The 18,778-nt window shown below is 44.0% G+C and overlaps 1 protein-coding gene across 4 annotated transcripts in view; it reads left to right on the top strand.

Annotated features, from left to right (window-relative positions):
* CORO1C (coronin 1C) overlaps positions 1 to 18,778 on the top strand; it is a 77,970-nt gene that overhangs the window by 33,438 nt on the left and 25,754 nt on the right. For all 4 annotated transcript variants that reach the window (XM_050924205.1, XM_050924206.1, XM_050924208.1 and 1 more), the window contains one exon: positions 18,184 to 18,306. In XM_050924205.1, coding sequence (XP_050780162.1) covers positions 18,184 to 18,306 — 123 coding nt within the window. The remainder of the gene's footprint in view (positions 1 to 18,183; positions 18,307 to 18,778) is intronic.

Raw genomic sequence — 18,778 nt, 5'->3', positions numbered from 1 at the left:
TGGCATGGCCACAGCTGGCCTGGGTGAGGTGAGTCGGGCCGTGGGGCTAAAAACTGCTGTGTAGACAATCACACTTGGGATGGAGCCCAAGCTCTGGGACCTTTCACACTTGTAGGGTTCCACAGCCCAGGTTCCAGCCCAAGCCTGAACGTCTACACAACACTTGTTCAGTCCAGAGCCTGAGCACTGTGAGCCCAAATGAGTTGAGCCAGGCCAGTCACTGTTTCTGTTTTTAAATCTATGTATAGATGTACCCTAAGAATCAGATGATCTCCTCCTGTTCAATCTGCTGTTTGGCTCTTTAGGATAGTCTTTCACTCTAGGCTCTACCTGTTCAGTGCTGGTATAAATACCAGAATAACCCAAGTGAGATAACCGCTCCTGCCACATCTCCGACCAGTCTCTGAGCTCACATGAATGATTCACTGAGCAGACTGCTACTGCACTTCAGCCAGAGCCCTGTTACCGTCCGCAGCTAGAGTATGTAGCGGGGAGACAAGCCACAAATCTGACAGATATTTTAAGATTCTGTACAAGCAAGAGGCAGCTATAACTGATAAATAACCTTACAGGGAAGTTGTATTAGATGGCCACCTCCTGGTATTTCTGTAACCTTATAAATATATGCACTCACGTTACAAAACCTATTGTCCCAAAGGCAAATACAAAATGCAGGATAACTGCTCAGATGGAAGGGCATAGGGAGAGACTGTTGGAAGAGATGAGTGCTGGAAGGCTTCATGACAGTCTTTGCAACTATGGCATAAAAACGTGTAAAGCAGTAGGATGATGTCTCATAGATATAGCAAATGAAAATAAGGATATGTCTGTATGTAAAGCACTGCAGTGGCGCAGCTGTGCCTCTGCAGTGCATCTGTTGAAGACCTCTATGCCGACAGGGGAGAGCTCTCCTGTTGGCATAAAAAGCAAATTCGCGGGCGGCCGAATTAGCTTTCCTGCCAACGTAGCACTGTGCACACGAGCACTTCTTCATGTAACTTGTGCATGGTTTTTTTACATGTTTCTGACTTCATGTAACTCAGTGGGATGGAATATTCACATCCGTGAGCGACATAAGTTTTGTCGACGTAGCCTTAGTCCTTACACACAATCGCCCCAAGGTATCTCTGCAGTGGGTCACAAAATTCCTTTTTCTTTTCTGTGCTGGAAAGAAGTATTCAAAGCTCCCCTTTTGATAGATTGACTTTTAGCACAGTCAGTTGGTAAGTTGTTCATAATTTCAGTTACAAATCCTTTAAATGAGCTTATCAGCTTGATTAATTCATGTGCCATCTGTTTAAAAAAAAAACAACAAAACCCTAAAACCCTGAATACATCACCATTGACTCTTGTTTCAGAGCACTAGTTTCTCTTCAAAAGAGGACTGTCATTTTGGAAGAGAGTTAAGATTATGACATAGCAAGAGAATACATTGGTCCAAGATGATTGGGGGGAAACAGAAAAAAGAATAGCCCAGTCTGCAAAAGTGTGTATGTGGGATCTCTTCCCCAAAACTGTAGCTCTGGCTTCATAGAAACCTTAGTTAGGAGCATAGGCATGGCCTTATCAGCTCAGACCAGTGGTCCATCTAGTCACGTATCCCATCTGACACTTAACTGAACCTGATGTATTCCTCTGCTTGATTGGGGAATGACATACCGGGCGAGAAGTATCTTCCTAACCCAAGCAGTGTCCCCCTCCCTCCTGGAGCTGGGCTGTGAGTAGAGCTTCAGCTGGGTGGTGGGATGGGGACATGGACAGGAGTAAGTGGGCTGAGGCTGGGGGCCCGGGCGCAGGGCAGAGCTGGGTGGTGCTCCCTCCCTGCCCCCGATAGGAACTGGCCTGGGCCCAGCCACGCCCCCCCCCATGTTTCTCCATGCTCCCCTAGGGGGCGCGTGACCCACAGTTTGAGGACATCTGCACTAGGCTCAGTTATATCTTGAGGCAACGCGTTCCATAAGTTAATTGTGTTACATATTTCCTTACTCCTCAAAATTTCTTTCAATTTCATGGAATGTTCCCTTATTCTTGTTTTAGGAGTGCTGTTTTTTACATGGTTGTAGCTCATTATTTTATATTCCTTTCATCATGACTGCTCTTGCACTTCTCCTGTCTCAGCTAAACACTTCCCGTGTCTTCAGTCTCTTCTTATCAAAGTCTGTTCTGGCTTCTAATCTTTTTATTGTCCACTCTGGATCACTCCTACTTCAGCAATATGTTTTGAGATAGGGTGACCAAAATTAAGCACAGTGTTCATGTGGAGTGTGTATCATGCCATTGATTTACATATTCACATCATAATATTTTCACTTTCTCTTCCATTCCTTAAACAGCAGAACATTTTATTATCTGATTGCCACTGTCAGAGGTTTTCGCTGAGCTGTCCGCAAATGACTTCCACTAACATCCTTGCCATCGTGTTCACTTTCAAAAGGGCTGATGTAAATTTTTTGTGTTTTGATGATTTCCATAAAACTAAACTCTGTGCAATCCGGAGAGACCAGGGAGGTGCCAGAGCCAGTAGAGAGAGAACTTCCTTCTCAGCTTAATTACAACGTAACTATCAAAATCTTTACTTAGTGTGTGGGTGTCTGCAAAATTCTTTTAATGTGGCTTGACCTATTATTCAGGGTTAGACCAAACCATGGTATAAAAGGATTGTATAATCTTGAAAGTAAACAGAGCTTATTTTCTCAAATTTGTGTTTTCCTTTACATTTTCTAAGTTTTCAAAAAAAAAAATTTTTTTTTTTTTTGTGGTAAGTTTTTGTTTCTGTTCAAGTGGCTATCCAGTCTTGCATGGACATTTGACATAATATACAGTGCAAAGGCTAAAGAATGTTAAATGTTGAGATGAGATGGCTGACATCAATAATAAACATTATCAAGGACCTTATTTATCAAGGCATCTGTCATGCCCTAGAATATCCCTCCTTTTAAAAGGAAGTGAAATATTAATTTCTTCTCTCCAGCATCTCTGCTTGTTGCTGTCAGTTGATAAGCAAAGCTTGGGTAAAATAACAAATCTTTGATTTGTGGCTTCTGCCATGGAGCATTGTTGTTCTCTGATTCTGCAGAAGCCTGACTGATTCAGGAGCAAACAGGTTTGAGCCCTAGCACCCGTGGAACATCTGACTAGCTTGGAGCAAACATGCCTCCCCCACCTTCTCATGTATGGAAGGCCCACATTGCTGATGCCAAGCTGACTCATCTAGGCCATGCTGGGAGAGCATAGTTATGCCAACACAATGTGGAAAGCACCCGGAGGCTCAGATCCAGCATATTTGCAGCCTGCTACATTCAAAAGGGTGCACGGACCTTTCTGCTTACACCAGCCTCTCTAAACCCTGGAGCGTGATGGCTGCAGCCAGTATGGTGGTCTTTCTACCTGGCTTTGATGCGTCCTTGCCCAGTCTGGGGTTGAGAATGAGTCTGTACTGCCGAAATCGAGATGTTCAAACTCCCAGTTCAGTTCTGATACCCTGAGTTAGTTTGTCACCATGAGAGAAGGTTTTCTGGGGTAGATGGTATGTCTGTTTGCTTCGTTACCAGCATCAGAACTATTAATTGAAGATCTCCACCAGCACAGCTAAACCAGCCGCCTGCCCTGCAGCTCGTTAGAATCGTGTCACTAGTTTGGCAACTTCTTCACAGATTTTCCAGCAGTTCTTTGCATTTGAAAGAGATGTGCAAAGCTATGTGTGGAATATGTACAGATTAATTACCTAAATACACTACACTCAAATTTTTGGTTAAAGCACTTTGGTAAACAAATCTAAAATTGCTTATGAATTTAAAACCTTATCATTGATGTTCTGCAAGCAGAGTATCCTATAAAATGCTTGAATTGCAGCAGTTTTGTTTGTATGGAGTACATTTAATGCATTCAGGGCCAAAACCAGATCCCAGCACCTAGCCAGACCGCGAGTGGGAGTATGAAGAAGGGTCAGCAGTTGAAGTAGCCTGCATGGGATGGTGACATGCCCTTCAATGGGGAGGAGTGGGAGGATCAGTGAACCAGATCCTCTAGGCCATCCACATGCTGCCATATGAGGAGCTCCCTGAGCAAGTATACATCCCCATCCTTGCATGACTCCCCCACACTCTCATCCCCTGTCTACGATCCTCTGTGACAGCCAGGATGGATTCCCCACCTGCTTCTGTAGAACTTCAGAAGTTGTTTTTGGCCCCTTCTGTGGGAGCTTCCTGTGGAGCCCTAATGCTATTGGTGGCCAGTCCACACCCAGCACTTGAATCATCTTCATACAGCACACATCTCTAAAGAAGTCTTAGGAGCTTTCCCATGAAATCCGTTTCATGGTTCCTCTTGGGTTCGAAGTGAAAGCGTCACACTAGGGACGCACAGGCAGAGATTCGAGCTGCCTCCCGCCCTTCCTTGTGTGGCTGTGGAGGCTACGTCATATTCTCCCACTGCTATTAAGGTTCAGGCTGGTCAAGCAATACCAATTGCATGTCTTGTGCCATAGGTGGGAGATAGTTCAGGAGGATGCATCTGTTTTTAGCAGCATGGGGGGATGACTTAATGATTTTAAATACCTCTAGCCTTCCTGAAACCACCTATTCAAATCCCAGCAGGGTCAGCCCTTCATCCTTCCGAGGAGGAACAACTGAGTACCACACACAGACTTTAAAAGCCATGGCCCTCTGTATGAAGGTACCATGGAACTTGAAAGAAGAGGAGTTGCCCCAAAATTCCTTCTCCTGCAGAAGTTGTGCAGCAGGCTTTGCGTGCTGTCCTCTGCTCCCGAGGCAGCTTCCTTTCAGTGGGTCTGCGTGTGTGTGGATAGCGAAGCACTTCGGGATGAAAGGCAGGCGCTGCAGTGAAATAAAACGCTACTGTTAGTGAAGCGTGTTCAGTGCCCACTTGCCCTTTGATTCTGGCTCGTGGGTCTTGTAAATCTGTCTGCTCCAGGGTGGCACCTGGAAATGTGAAATGGATGGTGGTGGGGGTGAGCCGAGGGGATGGAGGAGGCACCAGGTGCTGAATAATTAGGACCCGGACTGGCATAGTCCCAGCGCTCTATAGTCTCATTACCATATGAAGTGCAAGCAAATGGCTTTTCTATTTGCTCCCAAGGAATGTTTGACGTATTTTCAAATTAAAATGGTCACAATGAGCCCAAAGTCCGGGCACAGAGCCCCATACAATGTCCCCCGGGGGCGATTTTTGATTATACTGAATGATTTTGACACTGCCCTGGCAGATGCATGGCTCTTCCCTCCCCCCACCCCATCCCACCCCAGCGATGAGCTGAGCGGCTTTGTGCTTCTCCTTGGCCCTGCCTCTGCTGCTGCATTTCACTGATATGTCTAACAGCAGCAGGCACTGCAGGGCTCCTGACAGTGGTTTTTACCATATATGGTCATTACAGCTCTTTGGGCTGTCAGACATCCCGAATAATTTCCACCCTTTGCTTTGATTGGCCACTTTGGGCTGGGACTGGAGGATGGTGGGATAGGGGCCGTACTGTACAAGGCGAAGCCTCTCTGAGACAAGTGTAGGGCTAGATAACGCTTAGATTCCTGGATCTGATCACGTGCCAAAGGGGTTACTGACAGCCTGGTTTTGTTTTTTGTGAGTTTCTGCTGTTCGTAGGCAAGTCTTCACGTGTGAAGAGCTCTTGGCAGCGCCTCTTGAAATGTAATACGGACAGGGATTGGAAAAAATGAGTGGAAATCAATATTGTTAAAACATCCCTGCTGGAACCTTGGCTCTCCCTACCCTTTTGAGGAAGGGAGGGATGTGGCTGATGCCTGGAATTGCAGCAGGCTCTGCTTGGAATTACAGTGTTCACTGCATCACTTAGCCGTCTGATTACACTGAGCTGGTTTCAAAACCCCACGTTTGTTCCTCAGATGCCTTTCTGGGGTGAATGGGGGTGCTGGCACGAGTGGGAGCTGGCCCGATGGTGTAACCCCTCTGTGGCGTCTGCCCTGCCTGGGTTTCTTTGCCAGCACAGTTCAGAGTGACAGTCTAGCCGATGCGAAGAGATTTTAAACCTCACTTTCCATGTTTATTTAGAACAGCTGGCTGGATGTGAAGTGGCTAGTGCTTTAGTCTCGGAGCCATGCAGCCCTGTGCTTGCAGCCAGTTTTGGGGGGAGGGGGGAGATTGTCATGGGGCCCCCTCTGGCAGCTACTGGGTGAGTGGGTGGAGATGCATGGAGGCCGGAGGCCTACAGATTGTCTCCATTCATGCTGTCTTACCAGCAAAACCAATCCCAATGCTGGTTTAGCAGTGGGACTTGTGCAACTGATTCTTTCCTTTCTGGCTTGTTGTTGAAATGCTTTGTCTGAGTTTCTTTTAATTTTTTGTGCATGCGTATGAAGAGAATTCACCCTTTCCAGTGCTAGAGAGAAAGACAGACAGCCTGTTTTAGACCATGGTTTAGTCTTTCAAAAAAGAAGCATCAAATGGAATTAACCACATACAGCTACATGCTTATAATTCTGAGACTCCGATTTTATACTGGCCGGTGCCAGGAAATTAAGGAACCAAACACCTTCGTTTCCCACTGCATTGCATTGATGCTGTGTTGCCAATGCACAGTAGTGAGATGTGGTGCTGTAGGTTTTACCCACCATGCAGATTGCAGGAACAAAGCGCAGCATGTTGTAGCTACCATGTCTTTAACCTTGGAACTTCCTTACTTTTAAGAGTTAGTCCTTCATTTCCTTTGCCTTTCTTCCCAACACATCACTTGGGGTGTGTAGGAGAGGACACCTCAGATAAATGTCACTAAAGATCCCTATGAGTTGGTCTCTAATTTTTAATCTTTCTTCCATGAGATCTAGCCAGACGGCGGCGTCCAGAAATCTCTATCCAAAGTCCTTGTATGGCCCAAGCACCATGGGGTCGGATTTTTTGAGCTAATCCACATTTTAGCCTTAATCTGCTGTAAGGGGTCGCTATTGAGCTTCATCAAGCCTTGTGCTGAACTGAGCATGCTGCAGCCACAGTAACTTCAGCTCCTGCTTGCTCCTAGGCTGCTTCTCCAGCGTAGCAAGGCAGGACAGTTTGTCCCCATTCGTGGAATTCGGAACAAGTAAGGCAGGAAAGTGGGGAAGAAACACTCCTGTTCATACCCGATTGAGATCTTTGGTGTGAATGGAGCTGAGGTGTGCTGGGATTTTGTCTAGTTAACTTGCTGTTTCATTTGCTGGGTGTTCGTGAGGAATGCTTTCACAGCTCATTGCATAAGACCACAGAGTCATTACTGTACCAAAGACCCTAACTCATTAAGGGTACATCTATACTGCAAAAAAACCAACCCCCAAACCAAAAAACACATGCAACCCTGCAGTAGTGAGTCTCAGACCCCAGATCAATGACTCAGGCTGCAGGGCTAAAAATAGCAGTGTAGATGTTCCTGCCTGCACTCTGAAACCTGGCTTGGGGGATGGGTCTCAGAGCCTGAGCTCCAGCCTGAATGGGAATATCTACACTGCTATTTTGAGCCCTGCGAGCCCAAGTCAGTTGACCCCAGGCTCTGAGCCTTACTGCTGTGGGTTTTTTGGCAGTCTTTCTTAGGTACCGCCATCTGTAGTGGATATTTTAAGCAGTTGTATGATGATCAGCTGCTGTGGATGAAACATTGAACTTTGAACACAGGACTTGGTCTCGTCTCTTAACCACATTAGGGAAGAGGCCATGCTTCCTCCTGTTCTGTACAGTGCAATGTACTTATTTAGCTTTGTACAGAGGATTGGAGCTGAGCAGCACAGAGATCCACCTGCATCTATGATTGAAGGAGCTGGGCTGTGTGGGCTACGCCTACCTAATCTTGACAGATGATCTCTGCTCTAGAAAAAGGGGGAAGCTCCTAGTTTCCTGATAGACAGGGGGACGTGACTTGAAAATATCTGGGTTTAACACATCCGTGTACTGTAAGGTTAAGTCCACACATCCCCAGAGTAATTTGATACATTTTTTTCTATCTCTTTACAAAATCTTTGCAGCTTGCCTTTTTAAAAAAAAGCTGTGGCAAAAGGTTCCTCCTCTTCACTTAAAGTGATCTTTCCTAAGGTGCCTGCCTACAGCTGAAATCATGTAGAGTAAGGTCTTTGAGAGAAGGGGGATGATGCCTGTTACTTGTGCATGTGACTGAGGACTTACTCAGTCCCATTTGGCTAAACCTTTTGTTAGATTTGTCCTTTGTGTGTTTGGCTTCTTATTACTGTGTTTCTAAACTGGCAGCATTTCCATTGAAACCCTGAACCTACTATTACAAATAATATGTACAAGGTGCTTGCACACCCAAAAAATGCTGATATTCTGTCAGTGACATGTTACTGTGTCTCATGGTTTAGCCATGGTGTGTATGTGAGAGTGTGTGAGAGAATGAATCAAGTATTTCTGCACTGGCCGAGATTCAGTGAACCCTTCCAGTCATTTAGATGGAGTGGTGATGGAAGGACATGAATTAAAATGGGCTGTGACTGACTTAAATTATACTGCCATTGAGGTGCTGTCAACATTTAATATTATCCATGAAAATGCCTCAGTTTTTTAGGTTAAAATTTGGCATGTGAGATTGAAGCCTGGGAGGAGGGTTCTTCCCTAATTTTTGATAAACCTCTGTCTAGCTATGTGCCTTTGTGTTTTAATGGGAAGAGACTAGAATTAAAGGTGGTTTTTTTCATCCATTTATTGGAGAAACTCAGGCGACTTTAAAATATCTACAAGACTGTCTCACTTGCGTTCAGGTTGAAAGCAGGTACCAATTCTAGGTTATTTCAGAGTCTTAAAGCCTGAGGAACAAATGGAAATAGACTGAAGGAGCTGCTCCGGACAGTTTGTGGGCATGGCTCACTGGCACTGCTGACAGTCAGTACATGGATACTTGCCCAACCTGGAATTATCACCTGCAGATGAAATTCCTCGGTCTCTGCCGTGCCCTCTCATATGTATTTATAGCCGTGCTGGGAAAGTTGACAGTGAAATCTTGAAAATCCTGGTCCAGCACGTCAGCCATTTAAAATTTCTGGTATAAGCAAACTGCAAATCCAGATGCAAAACTAGTTTTACAGAACTGGTTAGAATTTTTGATACTTTTTTTGTGATCTGTCCAAATGTATCCTGTTCTTTCATAGAATTATAGAATATCAGGGTTGGAAGGGACCTCAGGAGGTCATCTAGTCCAAGCCCCTGCTCAAAGCAATCCTCAGACAGATTATTGACCCAGATCCCTAGATGGCCCCCTCAAGGATTGAACGCACAGTGCTGGCTTTAGCAGGCCAATGCTCAAACCACTGAGCTTTCCCTCCCCATAGCTCTCGCCTTCCTTGTCTGCTTTTTTAACAGCCCTATATTGGTCCAACCTGGCCTAGTAGACAAGTAGGGTTGGATATGGCTTCCACTGGAGCATGTGAACACCACTTAATGGTCACCTGGACAGGGTTGCTCGAATGGCTTTCTCCTATAGTGCTTCCAGCCAAGTTAAGAGCTCAGGCGGATTCCTGCACATGGCAATACCACGTTACCCCAAGCCCAGTGGTCTCCGACTCCGAGAATGTTTTTTCGCCCAAACTCTAGATGATAAATTCAGTGATCACCTCAAAGTATTTTCGAGGTCTCACTGTAGCAGCAGAATGGGCCCTAGATCCCAACTTTCCTGACCCCTGCTGTCATCACAGGACATCACTTCCTCTTGTGTGAGTTTGTTTCTAAACTCTATTGAAACCCTTTTGGTGGGATAGGGGAGGGTGCAAATTTAAACAGCTGAGAGGTTTAATTCTGGAAAGTTGTGCAGGGTTTTTTCCAGAATGCAGGAGTAGCAATCAGATGTTCGATAGCTGAACTGGAACAGCCATGCTGAACACCGTTCATTGCAATGGGAGTTAGCCATTTTGTTTAAAAAGTCAGTGTGTGTGAGAGCAGCTGATTGCTGCAGCTAATTTTGTGGAGGATTCTGGGGATTAGCATACATTTTCCAGTGCAAAGCGTCCCTCGGAACTGTTTTAGTTGTAGAGTCCATTGTAACCAGCACTTATCTCTTTCTCTCCTTTTCTGGTCAGCTATAAGCACATGGCACAAACAATGAAGTCATCCCACTGCTGCATTTCTAGTCTCCCTGCGGGCATGAAATAAACCTTGTTACTGCTGCATACTATGCTAGGCTGATGACACTCCTGAAACTCTACTAAGTACCTTGAGCAATAATACCAAATCTGCTGGGGCACAAGAATAACATGGATTTAAAGCTCTGCATCTCATTCAGATTGATCAGAGTGGATTTGTTTTGCGAGAAATATTCCTGTCCGTTGCTGCAGCCCTTCTTCCCTTCCTCTTTGTCTGTATATCAACTTAGATTTACACACTTTAGAGCACATACCTAGATCTCTAAAGTACCATGCACACTTATGGAGCTGTAGAAATAACTAATGATCAGCCGAGCTGGAGCAGCGCATTGTATATGGATTTCTGGAAGATGTAAGGAAAATCCAACTGCAATATTTAGCTATGAATGCTTTAAAGGTTTCACTAGCTTGGTTGTCACTGTGACACACAGCGCAGTGGGCCTTTCGGGAGTAACAGTCCTCATTATGAGGATTAGCCATGGATGCCTTTGTTGGTTGGCTGGATGACTAGTAGCTATTTGTCACGGTCAGGAATGAGCAAGACACTTTCATTACATCCTGCCATATTTTTTTTATTCTAAGAGCCTCTTATGGGTGTTCTGTGGCCACAGCAGTTCACATTAAGTTTCAGCGATAAGTTCTAGGTTTGTGAGACTGTTTATTGTAGGGGCAGTAGAAATAAAGTCCTGTCCCAGTCTGAGCAGTGAATCTCTGAAGTAAAAAAGTTAGTGGTCAGTTAGCATTTCAAACCCAGCCCTTGTGATCTGATTTCCTTCTCCAAACCCCTTCCTCAGCCTGCAGATAGTGGAATCACTTTCACTTGTGCAATCTGATGCTGCTTCCCTGTTTTCAGCTGTGATCTTACAAGTATAACACAAAATCAGAGGAAGCAGCTGTTCTCTGCACATATTTTTACTGTAATCCATGAACTGTTTCCTCTGACCAACTGCCCTTTAATGGCAGAGAATCAGTTGTAAAAGACATTCAAATGATTTAATAACGTTGTCATTTTTAGCAACTATTTTTCCTTGCTGCTTATCCATTTCTTCTGGACTAAATCACAGACGTTTCTTGCCCATCTCTTTCAGGAACTTTGTTTTGGGAGGTATGAAACAGCTAGATGACTTTATTTGGTAAAGTTAACCTACTGTCTGCTAAAGGACTTGACTATTGAACATGCATCTCTTAGCCTAAACCATCCAGCCTGCTAAAATCTTAATCTTTTAATTCGTCTTTCTGGATTGGCTTGATTATGTACTAAATTTAAAACCACATCCATTGAACTATCATAAATTGTTACCGTGATGTATTGCTCATCCTAAATGGTAATGGATTATGAAAAGGATTTAATTTCTCGTAGTTGTACTGAGTTAATATTAAGCTGTGTATCAACACTTGAGACTTACTGTAAATCCTTAACTAATTAAAAGATTATATTTAAAAAAACCTGCTAGGATTATGGCAGGTTGAAAACCCACGAGTTTGGCATAGAAGATGCAAACTTTGTACAGTAACTCCTCACTTAACATTGTAGTTATGTTCCTGAAAAATATGACTTTGAGCTAAACAATGTTAAGCGAAGCTAATTTCTCCATAAGAATAAATATAAGTGGGTGGCTGTGTGTGTGTGTGTGTGTATTAGGTTCTAGGGAAATGTTTTTCACCAGACAAAAGTGTGTGTGTGTGAGAGAGAGAGAGAGTTTTAATTTAATACTGTACACAGTAGTGATTATTGTGAAACTTGGTTGAGATGGTGAAGTCAGAGGGTGGGATATTTCCCAGGGAATGCCTTACTGCTAAATGATGAACAAGCGCTCAGCTGAGCACTCAAGGGTTAACATGTTCTTAAGGTAGTCTCACACTCTGCAAGGCAGCCAGACACACACACCCTGTGTGTGTGTGTGTGAGAGAGAGATGCGCATTGCCCCTTTAAGTACGCTGAACCCACTCTAAGTACATTGCCTTTTTAAGTAGATCAGCAAGTTGAGACAGCTGCTTCTGCTAGCAAGCTCCCTCTGTCCTGAGCCCTGTCATGTCTCCCCCCTCCCAATGGAGAATGGGGTAAGCAGAGGCGAGGGGGACACCCTGATATTAGCCCCTCTCTTCCTTCTTTCCCCCTTCTTCCCCCCGCACAGCAGACAAGAGGCTCCCGGGAGCAGCTCTAAGGCAGAGGGCAGGAGCAGCACATGGCACTGCAAGGAGGGACAGCTGAACTGCTGGCAATTGATAGCCTGCTGGGAGGCTGCTGCACAGGGAACTGACGGGAGTGGGGGGCTGCCAGTCCACCCTAGTTCCCAGCCCCCACCAGCTAGCTGCAACGGGCTGCTCTTTCTGCAAGCAGTGGACAAAGCAGGCGGCTGCCAAACAATGTTATAAGGAAGCATTGCACAACTTTAAACGAGCGTGTTCTCTAATTGATCAGCAACTTAACAACGAAACAGCGTTAACCGGGATGACTTTAAGTGAGGAGTTACTGTACTACGCTTAACTATAGTGGTGGTCTTGCATTTATTTAAAGTCATTTAAAAAACTTTGAATGTGGCATCCCTAAACTGTAATGGCATTTCTAGTATCAAAGTCCAAAATGACTGTCCCTGGTTTCTTCGTCTTGGGTCTTTCATTTTTGTGAATGTTTCATAATATAGTGTCCTGTATTTAATTCACCTGTTTGTAATGCTTTTCTATAGTGCTTTACGTTTGCAAAGCTTGTACAAATATTCACCCTCACACCACAAAGGAAGTGTCCTGTTGTCTAGCTGGGGAGACTAGGAACAATAATTGACGTTTTCCAAGCCCATCCAGCAGCAGAGCTGGGATTAGAACTAGGGAGCTCCTGACTTCCAGGCTGCACTTTACTCCACTAGATGCAATATACTGCTATCTCCCCCTTTTATTTTTGGAACACTCCAGAAGAGCAGTTCAGCAGAAAGGGATTTCTTAAAGTGGTGACTCCCACATCACTAAACTGGACCAAAACCCCAAACTCTTTCAATGCACCTTTCCACCCAAGTGATCCCAGAGTGCTTTAGACTCATACAAAGCTAGGTTTCTCCTACTGCTGGAATGGGGCCGCCAAGGGAAGAGGCAGCCAAGAGCATTTTGCACCAGCAATCTTACAAAACTAGTTTAGAGAGGCAGCGAAGGCTCAATATCCAGTTGAAAGTAGAGGGAAAGTACTACCTCCTAACAAGATTAACCTTGGTAGCCTGGACTTGTTCTAAAGTCCCTATCCTTGAGAATAGTGCCCAGTGGTCCCAAAGCTCAAACAGTGAAGCTCTCATCTGAAAGGTGTCTCTTTGCCACCCACCCTGAACCATGCTCGGGCACTGGCTCAGTGCTGAGTCAGAGATACCAATGAAAGTGTTGCCGATACTAATATGGCAGTTCCTGAGGTTTTTTTAGAAGGCTTCTGTCAAGCAGTAACAGTGTTTATTCCTGCTTAGCTTTTGTGACCTGCCAGCCTCTGTCCAGTGTGTCATAGCTATAAAAGAGATGTTGCGGATCTAGCTCTGAAGGATTTTGGCCTTTTGACAGCACTGCTGATTCCATTCTTGAGGGTAATCCTTTCAAATCTAAAATAGTTTTAAAAATGCCACACTAAAGAGAACATATCTGTAAGCATTGGTGAGCACTGCTCTTCCTCTTTGACTAGGGTTTTAGGAGAATCTCCAGGTTTCCTAGGTGCTGTTTTTAAGATAGGCTGTTCTTGTTCCTGACCACAATTCAGTAGCTCCTCCACTGGTGATCAGACCTCTTCTTTCATCTTAACCGGACTGTTGGACACCAGGGCAGTATTTCAGTCAGTCAACCATTATGTCCATTTACGTTGTCTTGCTTAGTTATTTTTATTTGTGCTTTTGGGAGAGCATTCTGTGTGGGCCAGAGTCAGTGACTGTATTATCAGCAGAGTCTTCTCCTTAAATGTAAAAATCGGTGATCTGTGGCCATTTGTACTGCTGAGTTGAGTTTCCTTTTGTGTCTGCTAGAACATCTAATGTATCTGTGTAGTGTGGAGCCTGCGGCCCTGTGTTATATACATGGGTGGCCTGGTACGCAGTCACTTGCTTGTGCTGTGGGAATGCTGGTCACCTGCATCTTTGCAAATAAAAACACTGCACATCACTTGCGATGTAGCTCTCTCAGCATCTGCCTCCACACTTGTTGTTAATACATAATCATTTCTCCCCTCCAGTTTGTGGCTAACGGCCCTTATTTGTTACTTCCTAGTCTCCTCTTTTTCCATCTTTATTCTCCTGCTTGAAGTGATAAGTGTTTCTGCTGTAGTAGTAATCACTCTGACAGCTTCCATAAAGGAAAGGGGTATACGGATTATAAATCGCAGAGAGACATTACTGTTCACCTGTAACAAAGTAACATTTCTGCAGACTTTTGACTGACCTCTTCACTGTATAACTCAGTTATTTTCTCCTCTCAGTTCAAACACTTAAAGTGCAGCTCTACTCTGGAAAGGGACTAAAAATATCCCATTCTTACTGTCTCAATCCTTGGGTTGCTTGGGGTGCCTCTGGCTGGCAAAGTCAATGGGTCCCACAGCACGCATGAACGGTGGTCTGTCTTATCAATACTAAACTATACCAGAGTCTGCATTTTAAGGGGATGGGGGCTGCTGGCTCCCACTCCCCACATCCTTTCAGAGGAGCCCCCGATTCACTACCCCCAGGGAGGGCTGGAGTACCAAATGCAAAACATCAAAGGGTAGCTGTGTTAGTCTGTATCCACAAAAACAACAAGGAGTCTGGTGGCACCTTAAAGACTAACAGATTTATTTGGGCATAAGCTTTTGTGAGTGTAAAACCCCACTTCTTCAGGCGCATCTGAAGAAGTGGGTTTTTTACCCATGAAAGCTTAGACCCAAATCAAAGTGCAAAAGCTTGCAGTGGGGCTTGCTGGGGCTAATCTCTGTGGCTGGTAAACTGGAGTTGGGTGCCTCCTTGTAGGGGCATTGGTGAGTGCCCTTCTTGAAGGCAATTTCCCTGAAGCTCTTCAGGGCTTCCTCTTGGGAGCTGTATAGCTACTGTCTATGCTCTTCCAGAGCCAACTGCCAACTGACTTGAATTGAATGTCCTGCTTTTAAACCCCTATTGCGCCCCTTGCATGATTGACAGGGCTGGAAGGGTAGAGTCAGCCTGGCTCACAGTAGCTCTTTAATCACTTCGTCAGCATGTGGGGCGTCACACTTACCAAGAACAGCTACTCCCCTGTATTCTGGGTTATATCGAGTCACTTAAGTGATGAGAATGACTTTTGCTACAATTTATTTGTTACATTCTCTTAGCTGCAGCATGGTTAAGATGGATTTTTTTTTCCTCGTGCATTCTGAACAGAATTGTTTGCAGGATTCCAGTTATGGAACCAGTCAGTTTCATCTCTTAATCCTTATTGAAGACCATGGGTTTGCACAAGTGTTGCTGAGATGATAATCTGAAGACTGCGGAGTTTGGCCGGGATCAGTGGCCTATTTGGGCCAGTTCTGTTGTGGCTATGAGTAGCCAAAAAAGAGAGAATCCATTTTGATTCTCAGAGCTCAGGTTGTTTGTTTGCTAGGCTGGGAATAAAAAAACAACAACTGTATTTGTAAATGGAGCACATTTAATTCACACATCATTGATAGACGATAAATATGGAGACCCACCATGTCATTTTTAATGTACTCTGAAACGACAACAGCTTATTGAGCTAATGGTACTACAAGATGGTACCAAAAATGAGCTGCGTTTTAGATAATGAGAAGCTGGCGGTACAGCCATTTAGTAGGATACGCTTGTAACACACTCCCGTTTGCTTGCAGACTTGGTGTTCAGGCTTTTTCTTGATCATAGAGCCAGGAAAAGTTTTATAGTTTGTTTCATTTGTTCAAACGGATATTTTTTTCCCAATAAGAATCTTGATGATGTTTGTTAAAACCCCAAATCTAGACTAGCAAGTGCTCACTTTTCTCAGTCTGTAACTAATCATTGTAACGCTCTTTTGCTAAGAAAATTAATTATAAGCCTTACCTTGGAATGGCCATTTATTCATTTACATGTTGCAGACAGTACCTCACATGACCATCTATTCCTTTTGATTTAGCTCTTTAGTTGGATTTCATTTGTGGCGTATCTTTTAAAACATGTTCAGTTGTGAAATATTAGATTGATTTTTTTTTAAAAGCTGATTTATTTTAAAATGTGTTGACTTCATACATCAGCTCATTGTTTAACCTGTTTATACGTTTTACCTTGTTGCATGCAAAAAGCCATAAGTAGATTCTACCTCTTAATAATTTTAGAGTTTCTGGTTTATTGGAGAGTCTACAACGTTTTAATTTTAAAAGGTGTCAGAATCAGCTGAGGCATTGAGACAGGACACCATTGTTTGTTGAGCCATTGTTTTGTTAACTTTTTTAGGAAATGCTTGTGCCTTGTTTTTATAACTACCTTGACTTGTTCTCCCTAAGGATCTACATCTTTTTATTCATGACAAATACATCTTAATGTCAGTAGTCCCTGAAAGCTAATGTCCAGCCCTTTTGTAAATCCTTATATGGAGAGAACTTTGAATTGAATAATCAGCTCCATGGGAATTAGTAACAGTCATGTGAAGGCAGCTCACGCGCCAGGGTCAGGAAACCACCAAACAGTAGAATTGAAACTCAAAGTGCAGCTTTTTATATGTAAAGAAACTAGAATCTGGTCAGGCTCTTTCCTGACTCCCTTCTTATAGGTTGTAACCTTGCAAGAAGAAAGGACATGGTCAGCTTGAAATCTGGTCCGTTTTAAAGAGTGAGTTGAAGACAGTTTCAGGTACCACACCTGTCCACAGCCTCCTTCCAATCTTTACAGTTTTTAGTCACATTTCCATATCTTAAAAAATACTGATTTACTTTCGTTTTTGGATGAAAGACCCAAAAGAACAGACGAAACGGTGCGAATGACTTAATATAAAATGTTCCTTTTTTAATTTTCACTTACAGCAAGCTCAAGTGTTTGCGCCAATAGTAAGTAATAAGATTATCAGACAATAGAGCGATGTCAAAGCTGCCAGGGTCCTTTTGTTGTAGTACCAGCGAACAATTTGAATAATTGAAAGAACCATAAATTATTAAAATTCTGTCTTCTCAAATTCAGATGAACACCAGGCAGTAGCTAATTTTCTTGTAAGATTTATCCTCACAGTTGGCAAGTGCTCTAGAGATTTGCTAACCTCTTGATAGAAATGTGAATAATTTTTGTTTCAAATAAATGTGGAAATTGTTTTTATAGTGAATTTTATCACTCTCTTGGTTCCAGTCCAGTTCCTAGTGCAGAGGGAGCCACATCACAAATAGCATTAACTGATGGTCTTATCAGTCAGCAGTTTGGGCAAGGATTGAATGGGCTATGCAGACAGAACTCTCACCATAGATAAACTCCTTCCAGTAGAAGGCAAAGGTGTCTCCTGGTGGGTAGGTTGGTGTATCTATGGGAAGTTTGCATCGCTGACTTTTCTTTTCTGGGAATAGAGGGGTACACTCTGCACAGCTGTCACGTGTTTTCCACAAAAACTAAAGTCATGAAAGGTGACAACAGTTGAGCTGTGATGAAGTTCCAGTGTCCAGAACACTCCTTTGATATCGCTCCTATCTCGGGTATCTGTAACTGTTGCCGGTCTCAACACACACATTTAGGGTGGCAAAATAAGATCCTTTATACTCTCCTTGCTATATGGGGGACACAGCCACTCCATAATCCCGCACAGTCAGGAGAATTTGAGGGTCTAACTTCCTTTGCCAGAAGTATCTCCCAGTAACACCCGTTGGAGCTGGGCTGGCAAAGCAGTCACGCCACTGAGAGAAGAAAGCTTCCATGTTTGTTGCAGGTCTGTGTATGTACATGTCTCAACGTCAGAAATTGTCAGGATATTGATGTGTCTGGAGCAGTGCTGCATGAGAGTCATAGACACACACAGTCAAGGCTTATGAAATGGTTGTGTTTGGAGAAGATAGAGGAGTAGAGTGTGGGAAACGTTCCTTTACCCTGTGAAATGCCATGTGTGTTGCCTGGTTTGGTCTGCACATTACAGATCTCTCTCTTTCTCCTTTTAGACGGGTAGAATTGACAAGTCGTACCCAACAGTATGTGGTCACACAGGACCGGTGCTTGACATAGACTGGAGTCCCCATAATGATCAAGTCATTGCCAGTGGTTCTGAGGACTGCACTGTCATGGTAAGTTAATGAAAAGTATATTTAAAAGCCTGAGACCTGGTTTCTATTTCAAACATTTCACTTCTGTTTGATCTTCAAATAACATTTGTTCGGGAAAAGTATTGGGTGAGCTTTTATGGTACTGATGCTTCATTGACTTCAGAAATAATTCCACTAGAGAGGCTATTTATTCCACCTTAAGAGTTGACTATGCAGGTGACATTCTGCTTCCAAAGACAAATAAGTGTCTCCTGTAACAGCACTCCGCTCTCAGCACCTGCTGAAAGCCTCATCCTGCCATCTTCTAAAGGCCTCCTCTCCCATTTACTTCAGTGATAGTAGTGGTCACACTTTACTTGCAGGATCTGGCCCTGGCTAAGCAATGACACTCATGCAATGGTCCCCAACCTTTTTGTCTGGCGGGCACCAGATGAAGGACCGTGGCGGTGGTGGAGCATCTGCTGAAATGCTGCTGAATTTCTGCGGCGTTTCA

Source organism: Gopherus flavomarginatus, chromosome 15 (assembly GCF_025201925.1).
Source record: "Gopherus flavomarginatus isolate rGopFla2 chromosome 15, rGopFla2.mat.asm, whole genome shotgun sequence".
Lineage (NCBI taxonomy): Eukaryota > Metazoa > Chordata > Testudines > Testudinidae > Gopherus > Gopherus flavomarginatus.
The sequence above is the reverse complement of the archived record's forward strand: the minus strand, read 5'-3'. Positions and strand labels throughout refer to the sequence as shown.